The 25838-nt window shown below is 37.3% G+C and overlaps 1 protein-coding gene across 2 annotated transcripts in view; it reads left to right on the top strand.

Moving 5' to 3' along the window:
• The window catches only part of HMGCLL1 (3-hydroxymethyl-3-methylglutaryl-CoA lyase like 1), a 217262-nt gene extending 192053 nt beyond the window's left edge, over positions 1–25209 (top strand). For both annotated transcript variants that reach the window (XM_049894612.1, XM_049894620.1), the window contains 2 exons: positions 16289–16414; positions 24327–25209. In XM_049894612.1, coding sequence (XP_049750569.1) covers positions 16289–16414; positions 24327–24428 — 228 coding nt within the window. In that variant the 3' untranslated portion in view covers positions 24429–25209. The remainder of the gene's footprint in view (positions 1–16288; positions 16415–24326) is intronic.
• The last annotated feature ends 629 nt before the right edge of the window (positions 25210–25838 follow it).

The raw sequence follows: 25838 nt of genomic DNA, 5'->3' as shown, positions 1-25838 counted from the left end.
TACCATGTGGCAAGTGTTCTACCAAACTCTTACTGTATTTCAAAATTAGCAACATCTTTGTATATTTGAGTGTACCCTCTCCACCCCAGACCGAATAGCAGGTATTGGAACGCTAACCAAGCCATTCTGATAGCAGTAGTATTCTTATAGTATTATGTTATTTAGAGAATTCCGATGTGATGTTTTTAACTTCCAGAATACTCTACATACATGTGGCCCTCACAGCTGAAGGTTTCAGAAGGCTGAAGAACGAACTCCACGTGTTTCTCCTTTTGACCCTCAAAAAAAACCATTTACTCTCAAAAAAAAACTAAGAATGTCCAGATGACACTGGTTGTCAACAAAACACCACCGAGTAGACCCAAAATTGGGTTGTATTTTTTTGTTGTTTGTTTTTCAGTATTTTTATTTTCAGAGCATAGATTTTTAAGTGATGCTGGTTCAAAATCCTGTAGCAGTACCGTAAGGGCAAAAATCTTTTAATAACACACATTAAAGTTGTTTCCTATGAGACAGTATTACATCTTATACTTTATGTCTCATTGAGATTTCCTACTTTACTTGGGCAGATGAATGTTTAAATGTTGCTGGTGCTGTAAAAATAAGTAAAAAAAAAATCATGTCAAAACTTACGTTCATACTAAATTTCAGAAATTTGGTTAGAAGATAATCACTAATACAAAATTGTTGAGATACATGGACTACCAAAACCAACAACAGCAAACAAATCAGCTGCCATTGAGTTGATTCTAACTCTTGATAACCCCGTGTGTTTCAGAGTAGAGCTGCCTCTTAGGGCTTTCAATGGCTGTGATCTTTTGGAAGCAAATCACAAGGCCTTTATTCTGATGCACCTCTGGGTGGATTCTTACTGCCACTCTCTTGGTTAGTAGCTGAAATCCTAGCTGTTTGCTCCACCCAGGGACTCTACATGGGTTACAGTGCTCATAAATAAGAATAGAATTCTTCCCCTTGTGAATAAAGACTGCAGTTAAGTGAATTCAGGATATTTCTTTTAGAAAAATGTTGTCCATGGATAAGACTGATACATACAAATTTGAGTTTGTGTCTATGTATGTGAATTTTTTTTCTAGCAAAAGTATATATAACTTCCTTAGGACCTATGAGGAATCTGTTCTTAGAAAACATTTAAAACTGTGATTTAGAAGAGGCTTTTTTTTTTCTTTTGTCCTGAGAAAATTCTAACAGTAAACATGCTAGTTTCTTTATGTGCCCTTAATCAACAAACATTTATAAACAGCTTGTTTACCATGTGCAAGACTCTGTGCTATAAATGTATGATATGAAATATTCGATGGGTAAAAATATTGGTACCTTGAAGGCCATTTTTTAAAAATTTTATAGAGAGCTCTTAAATATCTCTCATTTCATTTCTAATTAGGAGAGCAATGAACTCTATTCTTCCTTTCCTTTTTTTTTTTTAAGAATATTCTTATAGACATTAAAAGTTAGAACTCCAAAGGAGCTAATTCAATTCCTTACTTTCCAAATGAGGAAACTGGAACCCCAAGAAGTAAAGTGATTTTTTCAAAGTTGAGTATGCCATTAATGAACAGCAAAAATCCAAACAAATCCACCACTACTCTGTTCCATCAGGCTTTGTCTGCTTTTAAGTAGTGCTTATCAAGAGTGGTAGTTGAAAAGGGTCAAAACCATGGTTAAAATTAAACTTTAATGCTTTCTGTGTATTTCAATTGTTTGTCATTTGCCACTAGCAAAGTGAAAATGTGGAGCTTAGAGCTGCATACCAACCTGAAAATACCAATTTTCTGTTAATTGTAATAAATAACTGCTTTTTATGTATCTATAATATATTGTTTCATTTTGTGGAAAGTTTTGGATTTCTGTTACACTTAGTGAGAAATGCTGCCTGGGAGAGTTCCACCTCTGTAAAATGTCTACAGTATGGCTGTATATTACAGAGGCCTGTGTGCGTTTGTTAGATGGCTCACAAACTTTGATATAAATTCCTCCTGGGCATGTGAGATAATGTGACTAATCGATACAAGATTAGGTACCAGCTTGAAATATTTAGCAATTACAGACATACTTGTATTAAGAAATTCACTAGAGCTTACAGATGTTCTATAAACCTTAGTTGTAAAGAAGATTCTCTCTCTGACAGTGAGAATTCTAAATTAAGAAGTTTCTATGTAATATAGCCAAAAGATACACACAGAGATACTTAGATATAGATATACATGTCACTCTATGTATCTATGTGTGTATATGTGTCTACATATAAATCCATTCTTTTTAGCTGCTAGAATTATTTATAATATTGTATCTTAACATGTATTTATATTCCCTACAGTGACTTGTACATAAAAGCCACTTAAATATATTTTAATAAATATTGAACAAATATTTTAGGATACTGTTCCCAAATTATGCTGTGGAGGAGGAGGGATCCAGCATTATTATGTCAGGGCTCATGTCAAAAGTCAGTAAACAGGAAACTGTTATTAACAAGTTTAGTCATTGGTGTTATTTTTAGTTCTTTTTAAAGCCGCTGTCCGTGGGATACTTCTACTCGGTAAGGCCAAATTCACATGTCATTTCTTCCATGACACCTGCCTTATTTAACCCAGCCTGAAATAATATGCTTCCCCCTTGAACTCTTCACAATCCATGTATTAATAGATCTGAAGTAGCACTTCTCACAATCTCCCTTTTTTAAGTTCTCATATATACATCACATATTTCTTACTAGAGTATAAGTCTTTAGAGTCAAAGACTTTGTCTTAAATATATTGACATGCTAAATCTTATACATAGTGAATAATTAGTAAATATTGGATGATTGCTTGATTTACTCTTTCCATAAAACTGAGTGTTCTAAGAGCTATCATTCCATAGTAATTTTTACAGAAGAGGTCATACTGTAAAATTAGAACTTATTCTACTAATAGACAGTTATGAAATTCATATTGTACCATCCAGTATGAAACAAAAATCTCATGTAATCAACTAGAGGATAGTTTAAGTAAACATATTTTAATTGGCAGGAAAGCATAACCTGACCTTAATTAATTTGTTGAGTTTCATATGAACTTTGGCTTGTAACATGCCCCCTAGTAAGCTTTAGCTTATTTATTCAAATTGTTGTCAACTATCAAACAACAAAGCATTTTTTGATGTAAAAGAGATTGCAGTGAACAATGATATTTTTCTATTCTAATTTATATTACTGGAAAAAATTGTGATCAAGACTGCAAACTGATACGTTAATGATACTGACCTGATTAAAATATACAAGCCCACAAGATCTGGCCCTGCTATGTATCTGATCTTCTTTTCCAACACTATCTCCCTGGCTCCCTCTGCTCCAGTCACACTGGCCTCCTTACTGCTCTTTAAACACACCAAGCATCGTCCCTTCTCAGGGCACTTGTCCTGACCTTATTAGTTTGTCAGTTGCTTTCCTGCATTATTATCTTTTTTCCTGACTCTCATAAGTGATATATATATATATGTTTGTGTATATATATGTAACTATCTATGTATAGTTTTTCTCCTCCCATTAGAAAGTTGGTTCCATGAAAGTACAGATTTTATATGCTTTATTTTCAACTGATGTATGACTAGCACCCAGAACAATGTAGAAACTCAATAAATAACTATTCAATGATAGGATAAACACTTACCACCACTGAGCATTAAACATTTTTTAAGTTTCCTAAAAACAAAGACTTAAAGAAATAATTTTTTGTCTGGTATCGAACTTTAAATGGCTTAAAAGAACATCTCCCTTCCTCTAGGAAACTATTTCTCCACCACTCCAACCATGTTGTTCTTGTGAGGACCTAGAAATTGCAGTACCATTCCTCGAAAGCACGCATGCACGCACACATACATACCAACTCCTAGCTATGAAGGTGGGCTCATGGCCTCAGCTCAGGCACTCTTTGTCCTCTAGTACCCTGGTTTCAATAACTAGTTCAGGGGTGGACATGTGACTCAAGTTAAGGCAATAGAGATTCCTTCCTCAGGAGGTTTCTTGCTGGAGTTTATGAAAAAGAATTCTCTTCTTACATAAAACCCTGTGACTTTGGGGCATAACATGCATGAAAAAATAAAGCCAACACACAGAGAAAAGAAATGATGAGAGAAAGAAAAAGGAAAGAGAGAGTAAGAGACAGACAGAGAGAGCTGATAGTATTGTAGTCCCTGGTTCCAGTTTTTACCAAGATTAGCTCCACTGAACTCTTTCCAAAGTTCAGTTAAGTGAACCAATAAATCCACCCATCCCCCTTTTTTTTGGCTAAAATATTTCAGCTTAATCATCCTGATTACTACAGGATACAATATAGTAAAATTAATGAATAATGACTCCAGTAAGCATTTTTTTAAGGTAAATGTGGGGAGAAAATAAAAAGACTTTTATTTATTTTATTTTTTAATGTCTGTAAATAACTGCTAAGAGAATAGCCTTAAAATGGATTGAGAAAAGCCATCTCTGTAGCTGTCTGGGTTAATGAGATCCAGGTATAGGCTTTTCCGAGGAACTAAATTGATATAAGGATAGAATTCAAGTACTTACAAGATGTATATTTTCCTTGAAGTGCTTCCTTAAATATCACTTCTCTCAGTGTGACTTTGACAAGTTCTAGATAGAAGACAATTAAAAATTAAACTTCTTGGAGAGGATACTGGGATTTTCAAGGTCCAACTATAACAGGAGACATAGAAGGAATTGAATATAGGGAATTGGTTATACAGATGATGGGAGAACTCTAAAACAAAACAGGCAACAAAGAGGCAATCTGGAGATTAGCAGGGCCTGAATTAGGGTTAGGCAAACCAGGTGTTTATAGCATAAAATTTAAGGAACACTCATTCTCAGGCACTGACCCTACACTTCCACAGCCTTTAGAGTAAATGTCTTTTGAAAAATTGCACCCTGGGCACCTCAATTTTTTTTTAGTATTGTGATTTAAGTGAAAATTTACAAATCAAGTCGGTCTCTCATACAAAAACTTACACACACCTTGCTATGCACTCCTAGCTGCTCTCCCCTAATGAGACAGCACACTCTTCCTCTCCACCCTGTATTCCCTGTGTCCATTCAGCCAGCTTCTCACCAGTATCATTTACTGTCTTTTAGTCCAGCCCAATCCCTGTTTGAAAAGTCGGCTTCGAGAATGGTTCCAGTCTTGGGCTAACAGAGGGTCCGGGGACCATGACCTCTGGGGCTCCTCTAGTCTATTCTTGTTTCTCCCTACCATCAGAACCTTCTGTTGGTGGAACCTAGCAGGACCCAGATGATAGGAACTTGGGGAATGCAATCTGCAGTGATCAGTCCGGTATGATAAAATGCAGAGAAGAGACCAACAAGGAAGAGCTCTCTGAGAAAATAGACACTTGACTACCATAGGAATATGTTCTTCGAAATCAGAGGAATAGGTGACACCTGTCACATTTGATTGTGAAAATTGAGAAGCCTAACTTGTATTCTTGCCCAGGTATTTTGACTATATCAATCTAATTCTGTCCATGATTAATATTTGATGTATTTTCCTGTACTTCCAATTGTTGACTTTTTTCTCCTCTGAAAATTATCTATCCATTGAGGTAAACAGCACTCGAATTTGACTCAGATACAAATATCTTCTCTGGCTATTTATTTTGATTCTTAACTAAGGATGGCATTGAATTTTAAGTGCTTGAAAGTATGAAGGTTAAAAAAAAATACTGCAGTATGTTGAAGATCGCATTGAAGCTTTGGCAAGCCTAGTTGTATTTGGCAGCCTTGCCATAATATTAATCTTCAACAAGTATATTTATTTTAAAATTATGTTTTATGTGCCTTTTTCTTAGTTATTAGCACTGAACATCCTAGTTGTCTGCACCTGGAGGTTTATGTGCGTGTGGATTTCCCAAGAAGCCTCTATGTCCTGGCTTAGAATTTGCCTCTCAACAATTCTGATGCCAAGGACAGTATCAGCCACAAGTAATGGTGCTGTCCCAAATTACAATAGCAGAAACCCTCAACATTTTATTTTCACTTTGGCTATGTTTAGAACATTATGACAAAAGTACACATGATTGAGCAAGCTAAATTCTATATGCATTTGTAGAAAGGCTTAGAAGTAAATGAAACTCTGGAGGCCATCAAAGCTCCATGGCTTCAATAAGAGCAGGGATTCCTTCTACAACTGCTAGATTGCCTTTGAATACATCCAGTGGAAGGGAGGCCATTATTGTGAGTGCCAACCCATTTAAGTTTGGGCAGCAGTAAATGGCTAGAGAATGATCCCTCATAATCAACCAAAATCTCCCTCTATTTTCCTCTGGAATCATACAGAATATGTGTACTTTCTGGATGACAAAATAATCTTTAACTATGTTCCCACCCCAGTGCCACTACAACTATTTTCTATCTGCAACTTTTTTATAAGATAGAGACCCACAACTGCCTCAACAATTGATTTTATCATGCTTTCCAGATATGTTGGCTTGCTCCAAAACTGCTTCATCTCCTATATGTTTAACTGCAATTATACCTACTTTTGCTTTCCTAACTTCTTTGAATAATTGACTTCAAGTGGACTGTTTTTGGTTGCAGAAAAACCCATTCTGACTTCATGTGTACTTAGCCTTGTCTCTTCTTTCGAATTGTGCTCCCTGTTTAGAAACATTAATATCATTCTTACCATAAATATCTTCTTGTTTGATATTTTGATCGGTGGCAGCTGCAGAGTTAGCAGGGCCCTTGGTAAATGTCATTTATAGTTGAACTTGAGCTATCTGGACTGAACCACAAGAGTGTTGTTGTTGTTAGTTGCCATCGAATTGCCTCTGACTCCTAGTCACCTATGTGTAACAGAATGAAACATTGGCTGATCCTGTGCCGTTTTCATGATCACTGGTATACTCATACAATGGAGTAATATTATCAAATATTTTGTACTTTTTACTGTACATAATAGTATGCTATATGCATGTAAGTATATGACAATGTGCAGTCTAATGAATCTTGCAGTTTAAATGCCTCCAAACATGTGTCTACTAATAATAAATGGCTGAATACATGTATGAATTATCCCAGTCACTTTTCAATCAAAGCACAGGGTCTGAAGTTTCTCCCCCATCTCTTCCTCTTCTTGTGAATGAGCTGAGATTGAGGGGGACTTCAGTATTATCCTGGCATTGGTGGGGGGGGTCACCTGGTCTGATGACATCCTTAGCGCTCTCTTGACTCCCTGGAGATGCAGTTCTCCCACTCGTTCAGTCTCTGCCTTTAAGATAGGACCCTAGCCATAGTCTGTAGTTGATGGCTCATACTCTCTGCACCTTTCTGGTCAAGGTCCTAGACCCTTCATGCCTACTAGCACTCTCTCAGCCCTTCATGGGAAAGTGGAAAACTGATAGATGCTTTCTGTGATAGGCTGGAGCACCCTATTTGTAAGACTGCCTTAAGCCCCACTTGCCAAGGGATTTCACTTAGACATTGCTGCCTTGGCATCCCAGCCAGCTGGATGTACATCTTACAAGAGCCTTGTAATCCTTCCAGTCTACACCTTCTGAAGCCAGGACTTGTCGCCTCTGCTTCAGGGTTCCCATAAACTTATCTGGACTCTCTATCACCCATCTCTCCCGTCTCACCTCTGGTGCTCCGCAAAGAAGGGGAGCCTTGGGCCATTCTCAGGGACCCAGAAAACACCAAACACTTGTCATATCTTTCTGAATTATTTTACTGCTCAATGGAGACCAGTGCTTCAGGTTACAAGAATGTTAACCATGAATTTGAGCATTACCAGAGCCATGAAATCACCCCAGACACAGATGAGCAAGTGGAAATGGGTATACAATGAAACATAAAAATGAATTCGTTTTGAACAATCAGGGATGCTTGGAGAAACATCATGTGTTAAACATCAAGTTTTCTATGTCTATAATGATTTTTTAAGAAAGCAACTTTTTTTTTAGCCTTTCACTAAAGTTGATTCTATATCCAATCCAGTTAATGGATCATCCTCCACTTGTTGCTGTTGTTAGCTGCCTTCAGGTTAGCCTGACTTCATGGCAGCCACAAGCACAATGGGGTGTTAGTTAAAAAACCAAGTGGGGAAAGGAATGAAGTTGGACCTCAGGAAGGACTGAAAAGCTGTCAAAAATTCGGGTAGTGTTTCTTTGATTCAGCTGTGCTTCATTTTCCCTTTTAAAAAAAAAAAAATTTACTATGGATCAAATTTCTCTACTTCGCCTCGCTCATGGCAAAAAAAAAAAAATCTATTGTAGCTTATACACTATATATCTCTTCTCATACAAGGATAGATCTGTCTTTGTCTCTGTCCAAATTCTATGGGAGGGGATTGTGATTGACCCAATTCAAGTATAGTCAGTTGCAGTTAGGATTAATACAGAGTTACTCAGCATTTTTTTTTTTTACTCAGCATACAAACAAATAAACAAACAATTTCTAAAACTCTATGAGAAGCCACTTCCCAGAGAAGGAGATTTAAGAAGATAAAATAGGTGATGATCCACTAAAATGTTTCATTTAATTTTGTATCCTTAGTATGTAGTGTGATGTCTTGAATGTAGTTGTATCGGGTTCATTTCTGACACTCCATAGTCATACCTGCAACCAGGTCTTGATATTGTATAAATTATGGTTCTATGAACACTGTTTTTTTCAATTATTCTTTCAAAAATATTTGAATAATAACTTTTTATGCTCTAAGCACTGTGCCATATACTAAGAGTGAGATAAAGTGAGGTTCTTGCCCTCATGAAACTGAAGTGTGTTGTTTGTTGGTTTTATTTTATTCAGTAATTTGATTTTCACATTTTATAAGACCTCTGTGATTTGTGACTATTGATATCATTATTCAGTCTTTGCCCATACCATTGTGTTTTTAACTTTTTTTTCCAGATTCCTTTTTTTGCTTAACATTTAGTTTTATTTTCACAATATTAGATAGGCTTCCCAGTAACACCCAATATGGAACTGGGAATTATTTACCTCCTATCAGTGAAATTCCAGAAACAAGAAGGCCTAAGTTTTGAATCCATCTCTGTACCTAACTATCTATGTGCTTTTGGGCAAATGTGCTAAGAGCTCTGGAACTTCTAGATCAATTGATCAATTGTACAAGTGATTTATACTAAATTATCTAGTGCTAAAAATCTGTTATTGGTATATTCCTATTAAAATAAATGGTGACCTCTACTCTTAGATATTTTTTACATAGTGTTATTGATTTGCCCACCCCCACCCCCCCCATCCTCACTGACATTATTTCCATCCATCTCTCCTTGTATGCGCACTGAAGTGTGACGTGAGATCTGGGTCTCAGAGAAGCACAAGTTAGGGAGCCAGAAAAGAGAGGATCAGGTATTTACTGGGCCCTCCATCCCCCCCAAAAACAAACCTGTTGCCAGTGAGTCCATTCTGACTCATAATGACCCTATAGGACACAGTAGAATGGTCCCATAGGGTTTCTAAGGAGTAGCTGGTGGGTTTGAATTGCTGACCTTTTGGTTAGCAGCCAAATGCTTAACCACTGTAGCACCAGGGCCCAGGACCCTCCGTAGATGCACTCAATTACTATGTTTCTGAGAAGATCGGCAGGTTATTTTCTGCAGAAATTCAGTATCTTTGTTCTTTAAAATATCTCTGCACCTCTGACTGTCACCTCCTTTCACCCTACCTCAAAGGAAAGTTCTCTCTATTAATCTTCAGGCTCACTCCCTGTTTCTGCCCTAATCATAACCCATTCCCACCTCTGTAAGTTCATTTTTCTGTTAATTTTCTCCTCTGTGTTTGGCATCATCCTTTACTTCTATTCAATTAGTCCTGTCCTTTATGGCCTCCAACTTACATGTCTCACATGTTTCCCATACCTTTTTATTTGCATACCTTTCCAACTTCTGCTACAACTCTCCATTTCATCACTACATCTCCTCCATCTGGTTCTATATCCTTAACGCATTCTTTTTAAAGCCAGCCTTATGTGAGTGCTGTCTCTGCCAAGTCCCATGGTAAGTGTTTTCCATGAATGCTCTCTTTGAACCTTCAGCAAGCCTGTAAATAGGTACTCTTATACTTATTTTATAGTTGAAGGAACAGAGAGGTAAAGAGGAAGCATCAGGATCACACAGTTAACAGATGGCAAAGCATGTTCAAACGGAAGTCTGTCTGCTGAAACTGACCCCTTAAGTGTTAGGTTGTATGCTCTCTATTTGTGTTTATATCTATTGAGAGCCCTCTCCTGTCCTGCCACTCTGTTGAAATGACTCTGGAAATTTTTCAATGGCATAAGCTCAAAGGAGTTTCTCAACTGTCGTTTTTTTAAAACACTCTGCAGCATTCAACACTGTGGTATAAGTGTGTAGAGAAATTCTTTCCACCGTGGCTTGTGACATTGAACTTCCTTCCTCCTGAACTGCTTGTCTCTTTCATGAACTCATCTTCTTCCTCTTACCTCCAAAAAGTGGGTGTTCACCAAAAGCTAGAATTTGAATCTCTGCTCTCCTTATTCTAGACAAGTTTCTTCCAAAAACTCAGAAATGGAAGAAATTAAGGTATAATCCAGTTTTTTGTCTTTATTTTTATTCCTTTAAATGATAACTGTCCACCTGATGCAAAAGGAGAGGCCATGTATCATGGGCTCATGCTATGTAAGAGTAAAAGGTAGGGAAATAATAGCTCAAAGATGAATAGAAGGAATTGAGAATATATGCATGTATGGTCCTTACCTTCATGAGACATGGTATAGTATTATTTAAAAGTAAAAAAAAAAAAAAAGTAGATTATATTAATTAAAGATGCATAGCAACAACAACAACAATAATCATAAACCTCAGGGCAACAATTAATTTAAATAGGAGGTATACAAATAAAATGGAATCATTAAAAATGTTCAGTTAACAAAAGAGAAAGCAGAAGAGGAAAAACAAAACAAAGAACAGATGGAACAAATAGAAAAGAGCTAGTAAGGTGGTAGATTTTAATCCAACCATATTAGATGGTATATTAGTTACAATTGTCTACACTGCTATGACAGTGAATAGCCTACAATGAATAATGGCTCAAACACACGAATGTTTGTTTCTCACTTAGCATTCGAGTGCACATGTTCCTCAGTGGGCATGTCTCCTCCAGGTGGTCATTTAGGGACCCAGGATTCTCTCATATTGTGACTCATCATTCCCTAAGGCCTGATTGTCATCTGCGTTTGGCTATTCAAAGGAAACAAAAAACCAAACCCAGTGCCGTGGAGTCAATTCCGACTCATAGCAACGCTATAGGACAGAGTAGAGTTTCCAAGGAGCGCCTGGCATTTTGAACTGCTGACCCTTTGGTTAGCAGCTGGTAGCACTTAACCACTACGCCTCCAGGGTTTCCATTCAAAGGAAGGAGGCACATAGTTTCTGAAAAGACTTGTTCTAGAAATGGCCTACACCACTTTGCTCAAAGTCACTGGCTAACATACATTCACATGGTCAAATCTAACCACAAGGACACCTTGGTAATATGATCTAGCTGAGAGTCCTGGAAGAAGAAGAAACATTTTTGGTGAAGCGCTAGCACTATCTGCCACAGACGAGTAGTTAAAATAAGAGACTTTCAAACTTTTTTGTCCATAAAAGTCATCTTTGAGTTTGAAACAATGCATATAGTTGGGCTCTACAAGAAAAAAAAAAATCAGATTTTGGAGTAGAGCACAGAAGTCTGCATTTTTAGCTGTGACGACAGACAATCCTGGTACTCAGATGATTTCATTACAAGAAACACTGCAACAGGCAGGTAGGAGCCACAGTGGTGACTGGAGCTGGATATATTCTAACACCTGAGATGTTTCCAAGGAGAAATCTAGTCACTCACCATCAGTAAAATGGGCATATATTACTACCGCTTCACAATGTTCTGAGGCTTAATCATATGTAAAGTATATGACATAATAGTTATTATTTGTTGCCATTGAGTTGATTCCGACTCACAACAACCCCATGTGTCCAGAGTAGAACCGTTCCATAGGGTGTCCAAGCCTGCGATGTTTCCAAAGCAAGTTGCCAGGCCTGTCTTCCGAGGTGCCTCAGAGTGGACTTGAACCAGCAAACTTTCAGCTAGTAGTCAAGCACTTGCATTTGACATATGTTACCTATTGATTTTTTTTTTCTCAGTGAAATTTAGAATTTCCTTATCTGTTCACCCATTTTCTTACCCCTTTCTATGTAGACATTCCCATTGCTATCTCAATTTGAAATGCACCAACTAAAGGTAAAAATATAATTTATCTCATTCAGTGTCCTAAGGCAAGTAGGAACAAACCATGTAGGGAAACCTGAAAGATGGGAGGTGTTATATAAAAGCGTTAATAATCACAGTAGCTTATGCCTGTCATTAATTACATAGCAATTTGGTATATATTTCAATTTATTAAAATACTGGGCTTTATTCATGTATGCTAAATATTCATAACCTGTGCCTCACATAGTGTGACATTATGCCTATAATGCAGAAGAATGGCAAATATGATTCTCAGGTCTACCATAGCTCAATATATAGTAGCTATTTAGAGTGCTGATTGAGAAGCATCTCAAGGCAAGATCTAGGCTTATTGCAATTTTGTTATCCATTAGTGATGTCTAGCCTTCCCCTGGACAGGAAGTAGAACCCCACATACAGGTAATTGTCATCATTTGCTGGAGGAAATATTGGCTATAAGGAACAAGTTAAGAAGAAATATTTTGGGAAAATTAGCATATTTTATTTTCTATATTTTATTCTACCTTTGCCTCCTCCCCCCACCCCGAATATTAAATGCAAAAGTGGGTAATTCCATACTATCTGACTTTTTTTTAATTTTAAATTAATGAAATATTATTAAAAAATTTGAAAACAAAATTTGATCTTAAAGGGTAAAAAAAGGTAGACATTTAAAAAAACAACCTTGCAAAAATTCTGTGTGTTACTTAAGACTTTAGTAACCACAGTACTTGAAATCTTAAATTTCATTTGATATTTTGATATTGTCAATACATAGCAGATTGTAATTTTTGCAAAATGATCTTTTTTCACTCCTTTTCTTATTGTACATGTCATGTTCATTTGGAGGATAAGGACTTCTAGTGCCAAAAAAGTTGAAATGATACTTTTCCTTCAGTTGGCATATTGGCATAACCTGAGCATCGAAGCACTACACAAAATCAATACTCCTTGAGGTTCACTTAAGATGGTAGTACAGAAACAATACAGTCATGATATAGCTACAGCCAGCCAATTTACCATTTTCCAGAAAAAGTGGCCACTGATGGAAAAAAAACAAAACACCAGTGGCCATTTTCCTCAACTCTGTAAGTCCAAACATATATTTGAAAAGCTCAAGTGGGTGTACCAACCTCACCAGGTTTATCATGTCTTGGCCCACTGGGTTGATAGCATTAATCTTGAGTTTTGAGAAAAGCAGTAGCCAAGAACACCTTGATCATTTGAGCTCTGGGTTTGTTTTATCTTCAAGGAAGCATTTGTTCTCTAAGCGCTAGAGAGAATTTCTTCTTTGATCTTAGTAAGCTACTTTTCAGTGAAAAACAAAACATGGAGGAATTTTGATTTCTAATGCTAACTAAACTCCAAGAGGTACACAGGACTATGACTTGTCACATAAAAAAAAATAAACATGTTAGTGTCAAAAGAAGAATAAACAAAAATATACTGACTGCATTGAACCACAGTTTCTTGTGCTAACCCAGAACCTATACACCATTAATAAAAGTTTCCTAATTTTAAAAGCAAGAAACGTATTTATTTCACTAATAAAAAGCTATGTATTTGTGTTTGTCATTTTCTTCAGCTGTCACACAGTTGGATTGTAAATGCAAGCTTTAACTTGGCAGATTTTGGCACTACATTGCCACCTTGTGGTTACTCATATTAAGGTGTACTTTTCTTCAAAAAACATGCTTTGTGTTTGCAACACGGTGTAATGAAAGCTTGCACTTCAGTACTTACACACACATCAGGAACATGAAAGCAGGGCTTGTGTTCGGAGAGGGGGAATAGGAAGTATCTAAGAGCAATCTTTTAATGCAGAAAATCTCTTATATGATAAGCTAAATAGCCCAACAATTTTCTTCAAATATATGATCGGGTTATAGTAAATGTAATGCCATTTGCTATAATACAATGATTTCAGTGGTAGGGTACAAATAATTCACCCTATGTATCCTATAGAACTAACGAAGAGAAGGCGTTATCTTAGTGAGTTGTTAAGACTTTGTTTACATCATTTTAATAGAATAAGGAAGTAGATGTAAAAGAAACATATATATTAAAATTTATTTTCTTACAAGACAACAACTAGAAACTTCCATAACAGCTTGTGTTAGGATTAAGAACATATAATTAGTACATGGCACCCTGGCGGTGTAGTGGTTAAGGGCTCTGCCACTAACCAAAAGGTTGGCAGTTTGAATCCACTAGCCGTTCCCGTAGGAAATCCTATGGGGCAGTTATATTTTGTCCTGTAGGGTTACTATAGGGTTTTGTTTTTTTTTTTAATAGTATATGCGTAACACTATCCATTGAGTAGAACTTTATTTCTGGGGAAGATAACTACAATTTAATTAAAAAAAAATTGCTGTCGAGTTGATTCAGACTCATAGCGACCCTATAGGACAGAGTAGAACTGCCCCATAGGGTTTCCAAGGAGTGGTTGGTGGATTTGAACTGTCAACCTTTTGGATAGCAACTGTTTTGTATAAAAAGAAATATTAAAGAAGTACTGTCTTTTTTTTCTTTTCTAAATGAAGGACTTTAAAAGGAACTAATACCTAATATTCTCCTTCACAGGTAATGTGTACTTGAATAAACTCTCTTTAAATTTACTTGAAATGCCTGGGTGGTACCAACAGTTAATGTGCTTGGCTGCTAACTGAAAGATTGGAGGTTAGAGTCCACCCAGAGGCTCCTGGGAAGAAAGACCTGGTGATCTGCTTCCAAAAAATAAGCCATCGAAAACCCTTTGGAGCACAATTTCACTCTGACGCACATGGGGTTGCCATGAGTCAGAATCGACTCCACAGCAGCGGGTTTGGTTTGGTTCTTAGATATGCTTATTTAAACATTAAACCCACATATTCTTCATAGCATTGGTTCAAGATATTTGTAAACAGATGTTACTGAAAGAGAATCCCTGTCTAGAGCTACTTTGATACTAGGAAAGAGGAAAAGACCATTTTCCAGCTAGCCTTACCCAGATTGTGTCTGCCTTTTTCAGGTATGTCTGCATATTAGCTATGCAGTTTTGAACCCTGGGGAGATCAATTAGTTCGAAAATGATGTTAACTAAGAAATTCAGAGTCTTGCATTTATTTATTCTGATTCTCAGCTATTTGCTCTAAAATCTACTCCTTCAGCACACACATCTCCCCCATCGCTGATATCCCCAAGCATATAATCATGAACCAATTTGCCCGTTTCCAAGGGCTACAGCGTGAATTCCCTAGAGTCAGAGGGACACCACCTACCAAATAGTAACCTTGGGCAATCATTTGACTCCTCTGTACTTAGGTTTCCTCATTTGTGATTTGGGTATGGTATGAGTATCCACATAATGGGTTTTTGTGAGAATTGTAAATTAATACTCTAAAACCGTTAATAGTATCCAACCCAGTAAATGTGAGTTAGCGCTATTGTTAGTGGTAGGTGCCTTGCCTTTTCACTGTCTCTTCACTTCTCCTAAAGTAGCAGAGTTTTGTGTGCAAAGTAATGACTCAATAAAGAGGAAACGAATTGAATGAGTGAATTGTGCCCATAGAACCCTATTTTAAACACAGTGACTCCCCAGCCCCCACACCCACTAGTCTTCCAAGGCACCTTGAACCTGAGTTGCAGTGTTGAGGACACCTCATGTTGTTTATGTAATACTTTCAGGATAATCCTAGGGAACTGGTTGGAGAATATGTAAAGCCTGCAAGTGAGTTTGTCTTGTACTCCACTACCTACAAACCCTACTAGTATCAATGAATCACCCCATTTTATTTTGATCTAAGGTTATTCTAATTCCAATTTAATTCTTAAATTCCAAATATCTGTTGTTTTTTATGTTAGCAAAGTTTCTCTTAACATAAGAGACAACAGCTCTTTGCAATCTAAGACAAGGACCATGCTAGCCGGCAGTTGATGAGTAAGTAAATATGTTTGAATAATGGGTTTAGATTTTGCTTTTTTGCTCTTAACCACAGGTTAAATAGAAATTCAACAATTTACATGCCATAAATACACTAGCCTAAAGTGTTTTGGTTTGTTTTCCAGATGGGGATTAACGTGGTAGACTCTGCTGTATCTGGATTAGGTGGTTGCCCTTATGCAAAAGGTGCTTCTGGGAATGTTGCCACTGAGGATTTGATATATATGCTTAATGGCCTGGGGCTCAATACAGTAAGTTACTTTACTGAATTTTAATATTCATGGTTCCTTGCAGTTCAAATTGGAATGCTTCGAAAGGTTTGGGAAGTGATTTTTAGGTCAAAGGTTTACTGAAATTTTGCCATTTGCTAAAATGCACAGTGGGAAAATACAATAGAAATCCTTGGGAGGCTTTATAAACTAACTTGTTACTATAACTCAATTATCATTAATGCTGCCATTTAACATTTTTATAGTGCTTCATGGCCTCCAAAGTGCTTCTTCGTATTGTATCTAACTTCACATGCTAGAGCTTGGGTCATTGCTGTTGTGATTGTTGATTTTTGGAGTTTTGTTTTTCGTTTGATTTGGAGAAGACTGAGATCTTGATTTTCTCAAAATGACAACTAGGGCTTATGAAAGTGATACAAGGACACTTTTGAAATGGTCAGTGGAAGAGCTGCACTTACTCATACTTTACCATGTGAGACATTAGACAGCATAAATACTAGTCTCTTTATAAGTAGTACCTGAAAAGCCATGTGGTCTATAATAAAAAAAAAAAACAGCACCTTGTTTTGTAACATGCTTGTAGACATAACTTGTTATTGTGTAGGGAAGCTTATTGTTTAAGAAGAAAATAAATAAAAGACAAACTATCCATAGATGATCGTTGTTGTTTGGTGCCCTCGAGTTGATTCTGACTCGTAGCAGCCCTGTGTGACAAAGGAGAACCACCCCATAGGGTTTTCTAGGCTATGATCTTTAAGGAACAGATCGCCAGATCTTTCTCCTATGGTTCAAACCATCAGCCTTTCAGTTAGCAACCTAGAGCTTTGCTATTGGGCCACCAGAGCTTCTTCCACAAATTATTAGACATTCAAAATATTTTCTGAAAGGTAAAAGCATCATCTATACTACAAAATAAAATTTCACTCTCGACCTCTCCCCTCTCTCCTTCTGTTTTACTCTACTTACATTGGTGCTCATGCTTCACCAAACTTGCCTGTCGTCCCCATTTCTGTAGCATTGTATTCCTCACCTCCACCCCTTGGTCACGCTTTCACCATCACATCGAATGACCTTATTCCTCATGCTTGATTTCACTTGGCAAGTGAAATATCACTATCCTCAAAAAATCTTCTAGCATCTCCCTCCCTATCTCCCAGTTCCAGTTAGTTAGATGCTGCTCCTCAGTGTTCCCATGCTCTCTTACCTATCTCTACCACTGAACCTATCATGGGGTTGTATAATTATCTTGTTTATGTGTCTAGTTTCCCCTGCAGCCAGAAGGCAACTATTAAAGCTTACTCATATTTGGTGCTTTTTTGATCTGTGTGTGTGTGTTGAGTGTGTTGTGTGTTGTGTGCCATCAAGCTGATTCTGACTCATAACGACCCTATATGACAGAGTAGAACTACCCTATAGAGTTTCCTAGGCTGAAATCTTTGTAGAAGCAGATCACCAGTCTTTTCTCCCATGGAGCAGCTGATGGATTTGAACTTAATAGAGATGCTCAATAAATGTTTATTGAAAAGGATTATTTCACTTTCATTAAACACCAAAGCCCACACATGTCTGTCAGTTTGTCATACTATGGGGGCTTGCTTGTTGCTATGATGCTGGAAGCTATGCCACTGGTATTCAAATACCACCAGGGTACACATGGTGGACAGGTTTCAGCTGAGCTTCCAGACTAAGACAGACTAGGAAGAAGGACCTGGCACTCTACTGCTAAAAAGAATTAGCCATTGAAAAATCTTATGAGTAGCAGAGGAACATCGTCTGATATATTGCCCAAAGATGAGCCCCTCAGGTTGGAAGGCACCCAAAATACGACTGGGGAAGAGCTGCCTTCTCAAAGTAGAGTCGATGTTAATGATGTGGATGGAGTCAAGCTTTTGGAACTTCCATTTGTTGATGTGCCACTACTCAAAATGAGAAGAAACAGCTGCAAATATCCATTAATAATTACAATGTGGACAGTATGAAGTATGAATCTAGAAAAATTGGAAATCTTCAAAAATGAAATGGAATGCATAAACTTCGATATCCTAGGCATTATTGAACTGAAAGTGACTGGTATTGGTCATTTTGAACTGGGCAATCATATGGTCTACTATGCCTGGAATGACAACTTGAAGAATGGCATTGCATTCGTCAAAAAGAACATTTCAACATCTATCTTGAAGTACAATGCCATCAACAATAGGATAATATCCGTAAACCTACAAGGGTGACCATCTAACACGACTATTATTCAAATTTACACACCAAACATTAAGGCCAAAGGTAAAGAAATTGAGAATTTTTACCAACTTCTGCAGTCTGAAATTGATCAAACAGGCAATTGGGATGCATTGATAATTACTGGCGATTGGAATATGAAAGTTGGAAACAAAGAAGGATCTGTATTTGGAAAATATGATCTTGGTGATAGAAACAATGCTAGAGAATGCATGATCGAATTTTGCAAGATCAACAACTTCTTCATTGCGAATACCATTTCTCACCAACATAAACAGCGACTATACACGTGGACCTTGCCGGATGGAATACACAGGAATCAAATCAACTACATCTGTGGAAAGAGACAATGGAAAAGCTCCATATCATCAGTCAGAACAAGGCCGGGGCTGACTGTGGATCAGACTGTGAATTACTCATTTGTAAGTTTTAGTTGAAACTGAAGAAAATTAGAACAAGCCCATAAGAGCCAAAGTATAACCTTGAGTATATCCCACCTGAATTTAGACACCATCTCAAGAATAGATTTGACATGTTGAACAGTAATGACTGAAGACCAGACAAGTTGTGGAATGACATCAAGGACATCACACATGAAGAAAGCAAGAGGTCGTTAAAAAGACAGGAGAGAAAGAAAAGACCTAAATGAATGCCAGAAGAAACTCTGAAACTTGCTCTTGAATGTCGAGTAGCTAAAGCAAAAGGAAAAAATGGTGACGTAAAAGAGCTGAACAGAAGATTTCAAAGGGCAGCTCAAGAAGACAAAGTATTATGATGACATATGCAAAGACCTGGAGATAGAAACCCAAAAGAGAAGAACACATGCTTGGCATTTCTCAAGCTGAGAGAACTGAAGAAAAAATTCAAGCCTTGAGTTGCAATACTGAAGGATTCTATGGGGAAAATATTAAATGATGCAGGAAGTATGAAAAGAATACACAGAGTCACTTTGCCAAAAAGAATTGGTTGATGTGCAGCCATTTCAGGAGGTAGCATATGATCAGGAGCAGATGGTACTGAAAGAAGAAGTCTAAGCTGCACTGAAGACATTGACAAAAAACAAGGCTCCGGGAATCGAAGGAACACCAATTGAGATGTTTCAACAAATGGATGCAGTGCTGGAAGTGCTTACTTGTCTATGCCAAGAAATTTGTAAGACAGCTACCTAGCCAACTGACTGGAAGAGATCCATATTTATGCCTATTTCCATGAAAGGTGATCCAACTGAATGTGGAAATAATTGAACAATATTATTAATATCACATGCAAGCAAAATTTTGCTGAAGATCATTCAAAAGCAGCTTCAACAGTATATTGACAAGGAACTGCCAGAAATTCATGCAAGATTTAGAACAGACATGGAACCAGGGATATCATTGCTGATTTCAGATGGATCCTGGATGAAAGCAGAGAATACCAGAAAGATGCTTACCTGTGTTTAGTTGACTATGCAAAGGCATTCAACTGTGTGGATCATAAAAAAATTATGGATAACATTGCAAAAGTGGGAATTCCAGAACACTTAATTGTGCAGTGGCAGTGGGCTAATTGTGGTCATGAGGAACCTGTACATGGATCAAGAGGCAGTTGTTTGAACAGAACAAGTGGATACTGGATGGTTTAAGGCCAGGAAAGTTGTGCGTCAGTGTTGTGTCCTTTCACCATACCTGTTCAATCTGTATGCTGAGCAAGTAATCCAAGAAGCTTGACTACATAAAGAAGAACAGGGCTGCAGGATTGGAGGAAGACTCATTGACAACCTGTGTTATGCAGATGACACAACCTTGCTTGCTGTAAGTGAAGAGGACTGGAAGCGCTTACTGATGAAGATCAAAGACCACAGCCTTCAGTAAGGATTACCCCTCAGCATAAAGAAAACAAAAATCCTCACAACTGGACCAATAAGCAACATCATGATAAACAGAGAAAAGATTGAGATTGTGAAGGATTTCCTTTTACCTGGATCCACCATCAACACCTGTGGAAGCAGCAGTCAGGAAATGAAAAGACGCATTGTATTGGGCAAATCTTCTCCAAAAGACTTCTTTAAACCATTGAAAAGCAAAGATGTCACTTTGAGGACTAAGGTACCTGACCTAAGCCATGGTGTTTTCAATCACCTTACATGCATGTGAAAGCTGGACAATGAATAAGGAAGACTAATGATGAATTGATGCCTTTGAATTGTGGTGTTGGAGAAGAGTATTAAATATACCATGGATTGTCAAAAGAATGAACAAATCTGTCTTGGAAAAAGTACAACCGGAATGCTCCTTAGAAGCAAGGATAGGGAGACTATGTCTCACATACTTTGGACATATTATCAGGAGGGATCCATCCCTGGAGAAGGACATTATCATGCTTGGTAAAGTAGAGGGTCAGCAAAAAGGTGGAAAACCTTCAGCAAGATGGATTGACACAGTAGCTGCAACAATGGGCTTAAGCATAGCAACAACTGTGAGGATGGTGCAGGACAGGGCAGTGTTTCATTCTGTTGTGCATAGGGTTGCTATGAGTCAGAAGGGACTCGATGGCACCTGACAACAACATCTAACACCAAAGGAACCCTGTTGGCATAGTGGTTAAGAGCTCAGGCTGCTAACCAAAATGTCTGCAGTTCAAATCCACCAGCTAATCCTTGGAAACCTTATGGGCCTCTTCTACTCTGCTCTATGGGGTCGCTATGAGTCTGAATCAACTCTATGGCAACATATTTGGTTTTTGGTTTTTAAACGCCAAAAGCTATTGCCTATCTTCTCTGGTGAAGAATAAGCATTATTTAATTTACAAAGTAGGTTAATTATTTTAGAAGTGCATGGCCATGACAGACACTGAAGAGATACAGATTCTCTCTTGAAGATTTAAATTACTGAACTCAACTGACAGTTGGTACTTAATTTTTGCCAGGCCATGTTCCATAACTTGTGGTGCAAATACAAATAAGCCTTGTCCCCTTTCCTAAGAATTTCACAATTCAGGGAGGATTGTTACATTGAGTATTAACTACAACTCAACCAATTACCCAAACTAACAAGTCTCTGTAGAATTCAATGTCAGTCTGAGTCCCTTGTTCAGTCAATTACTAAGAGCCACTGACTTGACTTTCAAACAGAAATACCAAAATTGGGTAGCTTTAACAATCAGAACTTTGAGTTTAGGAGGCTAGAAGCCCTAATTCAGAGCACTGGCTCTAGGGAGATCCTTTCTCTCTTTGTCTGCTCTGGAGGACGGTCCTTGTCTCTTCAGCTTCTGTCCTAGTTCCTTGGAGATCTCCATGTGTCTTGGCATCTATCTCACCCCATTTTCCCTCTGCTTGCTTGTTTAATCTCCTTTGTATCTCAAAAGAGATTGACTCAAGATACACCCTACACTAATCTTGCCTCATTAACATAACAAAGACAACCCATTCCTAAATGGATTATAACCACAGACATAGAGGTAAGGATTTGCTGCACATATTTTGGGGAGACATAATTCAATCCATAACACCGTCCTTACTATGACTACATTAACACAGCCCTTATCTCTTTCCTAGGCATCGAACTTTCACGCTGGTCTGTCAGACTCCAGAATTGCCTTTAAATTCATCCTCCACACTACCATCAGAAGATTTTATGTGTAATGCAAATATGAATATGTTACACTTTTGCTTGAGCACCCATCAGTGGATTCTCATTTCCTGAAAAGGAAGGCTGTGCCTAATCACATAATCTGTTCGATTTATCCTTTCTTGGTTGCTTCTGTCCATCATTTCCTATATGTACCATGGTATTTCTCACATGCCTTGTACTGCTCTTCTCTCTACCTGCGATGTCCTTCCCATCCGCTTTCATCTCAATGACTCATACTCTCTATATAAGACTCATGACCATCCCTGACATACTCCTCTCTACTCTCGTTTCCTCACTGGATTGACTGTTTTGCAGATCTGCCTCCATGATCACCTGGGCATATCTCTACCAGTGGATTTAACTACAGCTCAAGATTTTCTATTCATGGGTCTATGTTGTCTGCTTGACCATAAGATCCCTGAGAAAAGGAACCATATTCTACTTGAGGTTCTAAAAATCCCAGAATCTACCATACATCAGGAGACATATTTAAGCACCTGATAAATGACTGAAGCATAAATGCAGTGTGGTTTCAGAATGGTATCTACTATTTGAATAAAATGTTATAAAAAGGCCAAAGCTAAATTCTTCTTTTGTACGATTTTTGCAAAATCTACTGCATAGTTATTATAAATTGAATTCTTGGAAAAATGAAAAGTACTGAAGACTGAAATCCTCATATGATATTTTGCTTGGTGCTAATTCATATTTGAATCTGGGTTTTAATTATTTGAAAGATACATGTAGCTAATTATTTATAAAATTTAAATATCATTGGATTAAGAATACTACACTCAATATGCCTAATAAATACTTCATCTGAGGCCATTTCAGTGACAAAACCAAATTTCACAAATCAAAGAATTTGCTAGTACCCTGAAAACAATTTTATAATCAAAAGAAATAATGAAAATCATTTACAGGTGTGAGTTTACAAAATATTTTCCTTGGTCATTCTTAAATGAAGAGAGAGCAGTAAATGCCAAAGAAGACAGTGCTCTAAAAGCTTCTAGAGAGAGTAATTGGTTGTGTTTAAATGTCTTTAATTTCTAAAATTATGGTCATTGTTATGAATATGTATACTTGTCTATTTAAAAAAAGGCAAATTTATATAAACATTAAAAACTATCTCTTGATAGCAAGGGCTACTAAGTCTGTTCATCTGTAAGCCCACAGTGATTCTGGTCCATGCTGAGGCAGGATGTAAGAGTTTATGAAATGCTACATGGGGCAAATCTCTGCTTAATCCACCTAATACTCTGCCTCTACCAGTGACAGCAGAGGTGCTGGACGGGGACCTCGATGGTGACCTTCCATTATACCAAGTTACACCAAGCCTAAGATATGAGGAGTATGCTCTGAACTTGGCCTTCATATCCAACTTCAGATCTGTCATCCATGGATTTACCTAAGCCATTGTTGATCCTATTTATGCTTTCAGGCGATACAACCACTCAGGCAAACATGTTCCAGATGTGTACTAAATACTCAGCCCTTCATTTTAGTTGACCTACAACTACCTCCTTCAATATTACGTCACAATAGTGTTTCTGAACATAAGAAACACATATGTGTTCTCCCTTTGAGCATTCTGTATGACTTTATCAAGTTTATTTCTTTGCACAGTAAATATTTTTTTTTTCCTAAACCAGTTCTTATCTATACATTCGTGCAGACCATTAGCATGTTAATTGTCCTTCACTGATATTTTGTATACTGTTTCTAGTTCTTTAGCATCCTTCCTTGAGTTTAGGTAAGAGCCTGGGTGCTGCAGATGGTTTGCAATCAGCTGCTGACCTAAAGGTTGGTGGTTCGAACCAGCCTGCATTACACTGAATTTTTCAGACATGGCTATTCCATGGCTTAATACAAAGGTAAGGTTCAAGATACGTTTTAATAATGCAGAAAAATCTAAAATGCTGGCTGCATGATTCATGAAGATAAATGTTGCTCTAAAGTCTATAATGGAAAACATTTTGTTTAGTAGTTTTAAAATGGCTAACTGCTAAAAAAATTAAAAGGAACCTGTTTTGTCTTTATTCTCCCTAATCTTCCTTTCCTCCTGGTATCCTTCTTTCCCTCACCAGGGAGTGAATCTTTACAAGGTGATGGAAGCTGGTGACTTTATTTGCAAAGCAGTGAATAAAACCACAAACTCAAAAGTAGCACAAGCCTCCTTCAATGCTTGACTTGAACGAATTTGTGACTTAAGGTTGGGAAGATCCATTTCAACTACACAGATTCATCTGAAAGCCATTACTGTCAACTGGTTCTGAAATGTGAAGTAATAGACAAGAGTGGAAAAAAGAAATACTTTTTAAATGCATATTGCTGGATAGATTGTGAAGTCAGAGGAAAGCAATACCAGTATTCAGGTACACTGCAAGCTGAGGATAAATAATAAAATTTGTAGACATGCTTTTGAATTTGGAAAAAAGTCTACTTTTTTGCTTTTATAGAAATCACTTTTTAATTTAGTAGACGTGAAAATTGACTTCAGATTTTCCTAAGTATCAGATACCGTGTTAATAATCAAGCTGGCTTAGCACAGTGTACCTATTGTCAGTAGTTTATGGGCTCCCGCGTAGTGTGCAGTGTGTGGCCTCGATATTATGCGTTATGCCTCTGGATTTCAACTTTCCATTCACCAAGGCAGTGAAGTTATGGACCAAGAGCCAAATCTCCATCTGACCCTACATAATTTTTAGCAATAGAACTTTTTTATATTTGGAGTATGGCTAACATCTGTTAACTATTTCAGTGACTTTATCTTGTTCCAAGAGGCTGTGGTCAATGGCAATATGCCATATCCTGAAAAACATATTGCGACCTCCCATGTTTGTTACATGCATCAAGTTTACCATACTTTCCCTTTCATCAGTTACAGTTAAAAAACCAGTATGGTGTTACTCAACTGTGGAGAAATATATGATTTGTATCCTGATACCTAAATTGCAGTAATGAGAATAAATGGACACATGTGCCATAATCCACTTGTATAATTTTCAGATCATTTCCAAATTGCCTAAGGAAATATCATTGTGATCCTAGGAATATTAAGATAATTTTTAATTAATGAAATAAGGTATTTTCCAATGATTCAGAATACTCTGATTTGATCACTCCGTTTTTTCTTTTGGTTGACTTTTTCCCATCTATTTTGAAAGTCAAAGTGTCTGAAATTGTATCTATTGTACTGGGAAGCGCTGCCAGAAAGAGTAGAAATTGATATATCAGCGATTGAGAGGAGTAGCAGGAGGACTGTGTTAAGAGCAAGTTTTCTGTAACCTATGCAAATCATGTGGGGACAAGTGTAATTACATGTGGTCTGACATGTCAGTTCTATTATTTATGTAGACTTCTCCAACAATACGGGGTGACTTTATCTTTGAATAAATTTGCACATAACTTGAAATTTGGAAGTGAGCATTGTGGACTTTCTATTAAATATTCATTAATCCCGCTGAAGTAAAAAGGAATTCAAGAAAATAAGGGAAAGCGCTGATTACAACAAAGTTAACTTTAAAGATACACAATAATAAGAGAAGACTCACAAGAGGATCATAACAGAATTAACAAAAACTGAATAAATTCCCATG

This window comes from Elephas maximus, chromosome 1, assembly GCF_024166365.1.
Source record: "Elephas maximus indicus isolate mEleMax1 chromosome 1, mEleMax1 primary haplotype, whole genome shotgun sequence".
NCBI classification, from domain to species: domain Eukaryota; kingdom Metazoa; phylum Chordata; class Mammalia; order Proboscidea; family Elephantidae; genus Elephas; species Elephas maximus.
The sequence above is the reverse complement of the archived record's forward strand: the minus strand, read 5'-3'. Positions and strand labels throughout refer to the sequence as shown.